This window comes from Tyto alba, unplaced genomic scaffold (genome assembly GCF_018691265.1).
Source record: "Tyto alba isolate M040663 unplaced genomic scaffold, T.alba_DEE_v4.0 Super-Scaffold_1000006, whole genome shotgun sequence".
NCBI lineage: Eukaryota > Metazoa > Chordata > Aves > Strigiformes > Tytonidae > Tyto > Tyto alba.
The window spans coordinates 3,896,593-3,906,710 of NW_024881272.1; the positions used below are offsets into that span (position 1 = coordinate 3,896,593).

General features: G+C 50.6%; 1 protein-coding gene across 1 annotated transcript; it reads left to right on the forward strand.

The window, feature by feature from the left end:
- Positions 1 to 627: 627 nt before the first annotated feature.
- On the forward strand, positions 628 to 8,972 carry ZBTB37 (zinc finger and BTB domain containing 37). Its single transcript, XM_042807756.1, is given in 6 exon segments — positions 628 to 671; positions 1,456 to 1,563; positions 3,055 to 3,267; positions 3,269 to 4,005; positions 5,436 to 5,535; positions 7,796 to 8,972. Coding segments are annotated over 5 exon segments (1,560 nt in total). The 5' UTR covers positions 628 to 671; positions 1,456 to 1,542; the 3' UTR covers positions 8,285 to 8,972.
- Positions 8,973 to 10,118: the final 1,146 nt, after the last annotated feature.

Genomic DNA, 10,118 nt, shown 5'->3' on the forward strand with positions numbered 1-10,118 from the left:
CGGGGAAGGGTGAGGAAGGCGGTGTCTCCCATCTCAATCCAGGCTTACTCTCGTTTTTACCTTTATTCAGGTCCCATCATATTTTGAAAGTAGTCAGGTTAGCCAGCCGTGGTGAACCTCAGCCCCGATAGCCGAGACTTTTCAGTCCCACCTCCCCGAAACAGCTCGCCAGCTTGACAGTTTTCTGACAAAGGATACACTCAGAGCTAGCATCGTCCGCTGCAAGATGGTCTGTCCCAGCTTTTTACAAGGGCCTGACGGATGGGAAATTTCCCCAGGTCTCGGTATTTGCGCTGGCCTCGCAGGGGGAAGGCGTTTTCAGGGATAAGTCAGTCCGAGTCTCGGCCGGGGACACTTTAAGTTGTCTTAAAAACAGCTAAGTGTCTCAGGACGTTCTCTGTGAAGAGCACTGCTCCGCGGGAAACCCCCCTCATCCTGCGGGTAAGGGCTGAGACGATGAATTTGCAGTCCGCCGCCAGAAAAGACAAAAATTGAGATGTCATTTAGCCGCCGGCTGAGCTGCACCAGTTTACTCCAGACCCCTCACCCGGGAGGACAGAAATCATCTGGAGACAAGGGCAGTTTGAACCGAAAAGAGAGTCCCCCTCGCCAGCCTCTGTCTGAGGTTGTCCCCAGAGCGTATCGTAAAATGCTGCTCCCTCGATTCTGAGGTAAATGAAGCTCCATGGGTCCTTTTCCTGCTGTCAGCAGCACACGGATTTTTCCCTGCCTTGGGAGCAGAAGGTCGCAAATAGTTTTTGGGTCTCCCCTGGGGGCAGCTGACAGTTAGGATCGGATTATTATTTTTTTTCCCTCCTCTTTCTGTATATCCTGAGCTGATCCCCTGAGAAACGGACGGTCGGCCTCTGCCCCAGGCTCCCCCCCCTGCACCAGCCTACCTGGGGGCTGGCTGCCTCAGCCGCTGTGTTTCACTCCTGCCTTCCCTCTGCTTGCCTGCCTTAAGAGGATGCTTTGGGGTTTATGGCTTTGGAAGCTGCTGGGTTGGGAAGATGATGAGATTACGGGCTCCCCAGTCCTGTAAACATTTGCACATGCTTGGTGTGATTTTGGCTGCGTGAGTGTTCCTGATGGTGTGAGTGAGACTGCTCATTTGAGGAAAAACCTGCCTGTGTTTAAACCGTGCAGGGTTAGTGCCAGAGATGCCAACCCCTTAAGAGAGGAAATGACTTGTTCAGGTTACTTGCGCTTCCATTTTTTATTTTAATGATCATCCCTATGACACAAACACTGCTCAGACAGCTGGGGGAAGATCAATTTGATAAGATTCAGTGTTTCTCTGTGGTTTGGGGTGGGACGTGGTGTAATGGTTAGCTAATCCTGCTGCTGTATCCGCCAGCAAAACAAAGAACGACGAAGCTTGACGTTCTTGATTGTGCTCAGGAGAACCCAATTCCTCCATGCTGCATTTTTTCTTTTTCTTTTCTCCTTCTAAAGGGGAAGGGGGTGAAAAGCTTCAGACCTTACTACATCAGAAGAAAAAAGGAAAACAACAAGACACCACCCCCATTTCCTCCCCTTTGTATGTCACTCGTAACATTGCAGGTAAGATGTCGGATTTTCTGTTTCCCCTCATTTTGTGTGTTTGAAGTTCTGTTCTTAACACTGCGTAACTTAACCTGAGCGCTATAGTTCCTTGATTTTGGTGGGTTTTACTGCTTTCTTCTAAAAGCAGGGGAAGGGGAGAAGAAGCCTGAAGACGTGGCACTGTTTAAGCTGCACCTTGTGAAATTTTGTGCACCCCTGATCTCACCTGCCCCGGAGACACGCAGCCGTCCGGCCATTTAGTAATCCCTTTGCACGACTTCACAAGATTGACAGGCTGTCCTGCAGCTTCAGGTTTAGTAACATATTTTGCCAAGTTTGCACAAAGTCCGCTTGGGCATATGAACCTGCAGCGTTCGTAAATTGAAAAAAAAAAAAAAAAGTCCTTCAAAAGCACACGTGCTTTCCTGTGTGCTAGTCCTTTCGATTCTGAGATTTCTCAGAGTAAGCACTATGAGCCTCAGTGTTCCCGGCCCGCCTGAAATTGTTTGGATTTCTGCAGCACTCTGCTTAATTGACGCTTCAGATGCCATCCAGCTTGGAAGCTGTTCGTGCCACGGGTGGTGGTCTTTAATAAATTTATTACTTCTCCTTTTTTTTTTTTTTTTTTTTTCTTTTTGGGCGAGTTTACGTCTAATTTTGGATCGTTCTGAATTTTTACCATATATGGTCAGGGCTCCTTTTCAAACTTTGCCAAAATGAAATGTGATGATTATAGAAAAATGAATTATGGAAGGGAAACTAGGAGAGCTAGTTTGTTAATCCCCATTGTTCGCAAGTTGTCTGTTGCTGTTTGCAGTATCTCAAACTACACACACTCCACCTTCTTTTGCCAGGGAGTCGCTTGTGCCCGGCGGATGGTCCGATAAGTTGGGGTTTAGAACTGAATTCTGTTCTTTTTCTTTCACCGTGCTCTTATATATTTTCTGCCATGTCTCAGAAACGCCACCTATGATGAATATCTTGGTTGTAACGATGTACTTAAGATGCCTTGAGGTCAAACTGTGTGCCGGTCAGCATTTGAAAAAGTCTCTCAGGAGGATTTAGGTCCCGGTGTCTCCTTCCTGATTCCTGCTCTACAAAGGAGGGATAACAATATTACTTTCCCTTTTCACAGTGCTTAGAAGGTACAAGGGCTAAGTATTTTAATCCATTACGCAATCAGTTACCTATTTTTAGTACCTGAACCATTTTTAATGCTCTTTTTACAATGCAAATGTGCTTTTATTGAGGCTGACAGAATGAAGCGTTTCGAGCACTTAAGCCACAGGGATCTATCGGGGTCTGGTTTAACGTAGTTCTTGTGAAAGGTGGTGTACAGCACATAAAGATCGGCGAACTGCTGCGAGGCGCTTGTAGATTAAACGGTGAGAGAGTTCTCTAAAAATCCTGGTATTTCAAACTGCATGAAAGTAGGTGAAAAATGTTTTAAATGCAAATGATAGACTAGCTCTGCTAACGATGGCGTTTTTGTTCCCCGCTTTCCAGTAGGGTCGTGCACCTGCAACTGGGACAGCCATGGAGAAGGGTGGGAACATTCAGCTGGAGATTCCTGACTTCAGTAACTCTGTCCTGAGCCACCTGAATCAGCTACGCATGCAGGGTCGCCTGTGTGACATCGTGGTCAACGTGCAGGGGCAAGCTTTCCGCGCTCACAAGGTGGTCCTGGCTGCCAGCTCGCCCTACTTCCGCGACCACATGTCCCTTGAACGAAATGAGCACCGTTTCCATTTCTGTCATCAAGAACCCTTCTGTTTTCGAGCAGCTCCTTTCCTTTTGTTACACCGGTAGGATATGCCTGCAGCTGGCTGACATCATCAGTTACCTAACGGCCGCCAGTTTCTTGCAGATGCAGCACATCATAGACAAGTGCACGCAGATTCTTGAGGGAATCCATTTCAAAATTAACGTGGCAGAGGTGGAAGCGGAATTGAGCCAGACCAGGACAAAGCATCAGGAGAGACCGCCGGAGTCTCACCGGGTGACGCCAAACCTAAACCGTTCTCTGAGCCCACGTCACAACACCCTGAAGGGCAGTCGCCTGGGCCAGGTCAGCACGGTGCTGGACATCCGGGAGCTCAGCCCGCCCGAGGAGTCCACCAGCCCCCAGATCATCGAGCAGAGTTCGGACGTGGAAAGCAGGGAGCCCATACTACGGATTAACCGAGCAGGACAGTGGTACGTCGAGACGGGAATGGGCGACCGCGGGGGACGGAACGACGACGACGTCCGGGTGCTGGGAGGAGTGCACATTAAAACGGAGAACCTGGAGGAGTGGCTGGGGGCAGAGCATCAGCCGTCGGGAGAAGACGGGAGCAGCGCCGAGGAGGTCACTGCTATGGTGATCGACACCACGGGCCACGGATCGATGGGCCAAGAGGCTTACGCGTTAGGGTCCTCCGGGGCCAAAGTGGTCAGGCCAACCAGCAGTGAGATTGACAGGTGAGTTTTAACTTAATTACCGACCTCGGCTGTAAGAGGAGATTGTGCAAGATTTTCACTTGACTGGGTTGGTCGCTTTGGAATGTTTCCCCCCTTCTGTTTCCTGGGGCCATCCTAAGCGCAGGCGCTGGAGGAATTTTTTTTCCTGGTGTTAGGAAGTGAATCCTGTTTGGGTTAGAGTATTTTGGCTGGGTAGCGATCAGCCCAGGATCTCCGGGTACAGGCTACCTCGGGAAATCAATTGTTAGCACTTAGAGGTGCATGGGTTGGAGGCTCTACCTCTTGGTGTTTCAACTGAGGTGGGATTTCTGTCTAAAGAAGATGTTCAGTTCAGCCTCAGCAGATACCGGGCTCGGCATCAGAATGAAGCAGGTCACATACCATATGTGTTACGCAAAGTGTCACTGCAGCGATGCCTTCTGGCCTGAAAATCTGGGGGTAGTTCTGCCTGAGAAACAAGCCGGTCGCCAGCTGTAGGTCAAGAGGAAATTTTCTTCCCCGTGGTCCGGGACAGCGGAGGGTCGTGAGTTTACATCTTCTGAAGCAGTTGAAGTGGGGAGCCCATCAGCCTCCGCTGTTGTTTTGATTTATTTGAAAGAGCAGAAAGCCTTTATTGAAAATAGGCTGGTGGAATCTGCTGCGTTTTGATTCTCCATCCATCTGCTTCCCCTCCACTCCAGCACTTGTTTTGTCACCCTTAGCTCAGACCAAAGAACGGATCTGATAAAGGGCAGATCTGTTGTGGTTTTAGGGGGGGGGGGGTGGGGGGGGTGGAAGGGGGTTGTATTTGTGGGGTTTCCCTTGACATGTGCCCCTCCTCTAGCTCAATCCCTCTGGTCCCATGGGGGAACAGCTACGTGGAAGCAGTGGATATTCTGTCACTTGTCACTTAATAAATCAGTCAGTGGGAATGATCTTGAGCTGGCCCTTGGGAGAGCGATCCTTTCCTGGTTCCCTAACTCTTTTCCACGGATCAGCTAGCCTTGATCATCTCTTTTTGCACTGCGCTCAATACCCTGTGTTTCCCACCTGGAGTCCATCACATCACTTTTGTTTCACCCTTGAAAAGGAGAGGGGGGCGAGGGTGGTGAATGAGAGGTGCCCGTAGAGAAATGGTTTGTTCTCCTGTGGTACAGTTCCCGAGTCACTGGGCCTATGTCGGTTGACTTGCGACAGCAACCAAAAAGCTCTCTGTCACTGAACTGGAAGGCAAATGACTCGGTTTTATTTTTCAGATGTTAAGACTGAAACCACAGACCAGTATGACTTGGTTTTTCCTTTATACTTGCGCTGTTCCGCCTCCTGTGTGTTAGCTGGTGAGGATGAAGAGATGCTACGCAGGTGCCTCTATTGCTCACCTGTTGTTCTAAACACCGTAGTGACCTGATCCCCATTAAAAACTCCGTTTACACTCTTCCCCCACCCCACAGATTTAGCCCTTCTGGCAGCATGGTTGCTGTGACTGAGCGGTACAGATCAAAAAGCGAGTCTCCCGGGCGGATGGATGAGCCCAAGCAGCCCAGTTCCCAGGTAGGCAGATCAAGAAGTTTGCAAGTAAATGTTGGCATTGAAGGTGAAGGGGACTGTGTTGTGATGAAGTGTGTAATATTTTCTATTTGCAAGCAATACTGTGTGCGAAACAAGGACCTTTTACTGTTGCAAGGGGTGTAGTTGCTGACGCTGAGAACGTATGCCATCAGTATATGATTTAAAACTGATTTGGGGATTTCGGCCAGATACCTGGAAAACACAAGGAGTTTCTCTTGTTGTCTGAGGGCATAAATATCAACCATCGCTCTGGGCAGGCCACCAACTCCTGAGGAGAAACCTCCAGAGTTGGATCTGCCCTAAAACATTGGCAGCAGATGCCTGAGCTGAGGGAGGAGGTGTTAGCTGGCATCTGTGGGAGACTGAGGGGTGACAACAGCTGAACCTTTCCATGCTAGTGCCAAAAACCATTCCAAAAAGCCCTCTAGGGACTACACCAGTAAACCTTAAGGGTGGAGTGTCAAAGGGCTGTGGATTTGGACAGAGGTCTGTCTCGTCCCCCAAGGGACTGTGTTGCATAGCGGAATTGGCAACGTGAAGTAGCTCTGAATTTGCTTTCTTGGGGTACGAGCACAATTTTGGGGCAGGAGGGTGAGATGCGCAGAAATGCAGGAGGGCAACGGGTCGTAGGGTGCAGCAGAGTGGGACACGGTGGTAATACCTGTGCCTAATCATGTTGATCTAATTTTTTTATTGCATGCAGTCAGTATCGCAGTGCCACTGTAGTGCGAGTGTGTCCCCCGACACTGTGTAGAACGACCGTTGTGTGCCTGGCAGATACGCAGTGTGTCAGTTCATAATCAAATGACTTTGCTGGAGGCAGGTGAGGAGTTACCAGGCTGCTTTGCCCTTGAGTAAGACCAAGTGAAGCAAGGGGGAAAAAAAAAAAACCATGATTGCTGTCTGCTAACTTTGTCATACCCTTCCATAACACAAAAGATGCCTCTTGGTTCCTATTTTGCCGAAACTTTGGTTTGTGTCCTCAGAATACATCTAGAAAATTTCAGGTCAAACTAACCCTCCAGGGTAAATGTGACGTACAAAGCAATTTTAGCTCTACGCGCAGAAGAGCCGCTCTGATTTCCACATTGTGAGGTGGCCTCAAATGTAAAACCCTAGGCTACCACGCAGACTGGGGAAGTATCGTCACCTCCCACTCTTCTGGTATTGCCGTATCGATGCTAAAAATACTCTGCCCGTGATCCCTGCCCAGTGGCAGGGGTAGAGTGGAAAGAAAGTACCAGAGCTTTGTGCATCTCCCGAGCAGCTTACCCAGTGCTTGTCCAGCCGGATTGAGCAGCGCCTGGCCCAGTTACGCCGCTGCTCGCGCAGCCCTGGGTGCCAGAGGAGGGGCCCTCCTGCTCTTTTTCCACCTTTTGCTCGTCCGCGTTTGGCATCGGCGGGAAACTCTGTAAAGCTTGGGAGCGCAAATCCTGCGTCCTCCAGCACGGGGGCTTTCAGGAGACGGCCTGTTGGCGCTCGTTCTGAGTACGACAGCCAGAAATGTCTGTCCTAGAGCCCGAGCTTGGGGTTCAGGGTGACCCTTGGCTCTTTGTCTTTCTGGCTTCGGAAAATAACGAGGAGCCAGCTAGTCCTGGCTGTGTGACTCGGGCCGGGCGCGCTAGCTCTCTGTGCTGCAGATCCTCCCCTGCAACGCTGCGGGGCTGGGATGGGTTACACAGCCATTTAGGCAAATGTGATCTGTTATAAAATGAATCCTGAATGACACCTGCATAAATACCTGTGTAAAATGACACCTGAAGAGTTTCAGATCTGTAGTTTATTCCACCTTCGTATTACCGCAAGCTCATCAATTGGCTTTTTTTTTTTTTTTTGAAACCTTTAGTAAGTAAAGCAGAATGTGGTAATACGGTATTTTAATCAAATTGGCCCAGGTTTTAAAAAAAAAAAGTAGCGTGTATTGACACGTCTGATCCAGCACTGAAATCGGTGGTACAGTGTCCTCCTGACAAGGGCTGTCTGTTCCTCCCCGGATCTGGCGAATGACTTGGCAGAAGGGGCTGCCATAGCGCAGGTTTCTAATTGATTGCTCATTTGTCTTCAGCCCCAAGGCTCCAGTTAAGCGCTTAAATGTGTGCTTGAGGTTGAAGACATTAATGCTGCTGATTTCGAGGTTTGGCACGTGCTTCCGTGCTGTACTGGCTGGACTGGGGCCCGATCTTCTTTCCTGCAGTTGGTTTTCAGCTGCTCGTTACTGAAATCTCCGTCGCTTCCTTCGCAGGGGGAGGAATCGGCCCTGCTCGGAGTGAGCGGTTACGTGGAGTATCTCCGGGAGCAAGAGGTTTCAGAGCGCTGGTTCCGGTACAACCCCCGGCTCACTTGTATTTACTGCGCCAAATCCTTCAACCAGAAGGGCAGCCTGGACCGTCACATGCGTCTCCACATGGGCATCACGCCTTTTGTCTGCCGCATGTGTGGGAAGAAGTACACCCGCAAGGATCAGCTGGAGTATCACATCCGCAAGCACACGGGCAACAAGCCTTTTCATTGCCACGTCTGCGGCAAAAGCTTCCCCTTCCAGGCCATCCTCAACCAGCACTTTCGCAAGAACCACCCCGGCTGTATGCCTCTGGAGGGGCCTCACAGCATCTCCCCCGAGACCACCGTCACGTCTCGGGGGCAGGCGGAGGAGGAATCTCCTCCGCAGGAGGAGGCCGTGGCTGTGGGGGAGACGGCACAGGGATCTGTGTCCACGACTGGGCCAGATTGAGGCACGGCTGCAGAGTCTGGGGAGAAAGGACCGTCTTCCCGTTTGCGGCTCTGAAGAGTCAGCACCAACCTGGCAGGCTGGTACTGTAATTAGTGCAATGCCACCACTGGACAGAAAGAAGCTCCCGAGATGTTGCCAAAATAAGAAATATCTTTCTCTCTCTCTCTTCCTCTCACACACCCCCACACACACACACGTAGAGTTTTTCTCCCTTACTCCTCCTCCTCTTGGAGAAAAACAACACAACTGTGTCAATCAACTTCTTATTCAGGGATCAACAGGATTTTAAATTTTTTTTAATGTTCCGTAGTGATCTGGGACGAGCAGTCCTTTGTATTTCCGGGCGGCGTTCCGGCCCAGCAGCTAGGTCCCGCCGGCCGCAGCCGCGGCTCCAGCGCGCGGGGAGAGCGGGGTCGAGGGGCCGTTGCCTTCCCCCCTTCCCCAGGTAGCCGACACGTTCAAGAAAACAAAAAGACTGTCCCGGTGGAACCTGCCTTGCCCCGAGTGTATTTATCCCTGTCTTATTTTTGCTGTGTCTCTTTCTACCTTTTTACTTCCACTATTATTTTAGGGCTTTTGGCTTGCCCGTTCCAGGCGTGCGGCCTCAAGGCCCCGCGTTCGAAGCGGGCGCCGGCTAGCAGGCGGTGTTCTAGAGGTCAGCGACGTTGGAAGCGCTTCGGCTACCGCGGGCGGGGGTTCGCAGCGGGGGAGGTTGGCCTTCGCCTCCCGTGCGCTGGGAGAAGGGGCGGAGGGGGGGGTCTCGCGTTTGAGGCGGGCCTTTGCCGTCGCTCATCTGGAGAGTTCAGAGCACTCCGACATCGCCGCCGGCGCGCCGCCGCGCTTCGGGTGTCGCCGAGCGTTAGGAGCTGAGCTTTGACGGACTGGCCGAATTGCGGAGTTAGAGGCTGGCTACCAAAGTCGTCCTGCACCCCCTGCTCCCCCCTCGACACGCACTTGATCTTTTATAACAGCAATATGGTGTACTGAAATGCTATCGTCCCAGCCGAGCAATCGTGGGTGGTTGCTTTTAAACGTGTTTCTACAAGCTAGTTTGATAACTTTTTTATCAATGAAATGCAAAAAGAAAAGAAAACCCTACTTTATTCCCTCGTAACGGTTCAGGAAACTGAAAAGTGAATGGTTCCTAGAGCAATCACAACTCTGTCCCCTTGCATGGACTTAAACTTTTGTATTCTAAGCAGCTCTGATGTTTAGAGCAAGTTAAGCAAACCCAGAGAGACATGCCTGCGTTGTGTATTGTAGGTGTTTGCACGTGCTTACGTGTTTCATAAACGGAAAAGCATGGGACAGGAAGATAAGTGCAAATATCTTGACATCTTTTGAAGAAGTCTTTTTAAAAAATATGCAATACTTTAATAAGAGTTTTCTCTGGTTCTGATGCCGAGTTGTTCATGACGGAGGGGGAAAATGAACGACAGGTTGCACAGATGGGGTTTGGGAGAGGACGTTTGGTTGAAGGAGTTCTCCTGAGGGTGTATAACGTGCGCGATAAGGAAGGATGAAGTTCTGATCCTCAAGGCGATGGGAGGAACAAGGAGACAGTCGAGAAAGAAATACGCTTCGTCTTGCTTTGGCAAAGCAAGCCGGGCGAGCGGTTCGAGCAGGGGCTTGGCGGGCAGGAGGCTTGCCAAGTGAAAATAAAGCTTGCCCTGCAGTCTGACTGCACGGTTTTGGGCACGTGGAAACGTCTCCAGCTTTTTCCACCTGCAAGCTGGGACTCGGGATCGTTTTCCCGCCCCTTTCGAGGGAAGGATGTGCTTGGAGAAGGGCGATGGATCCTCACCTCGCTTCAGATATTTTTCTCTTTTAGAAG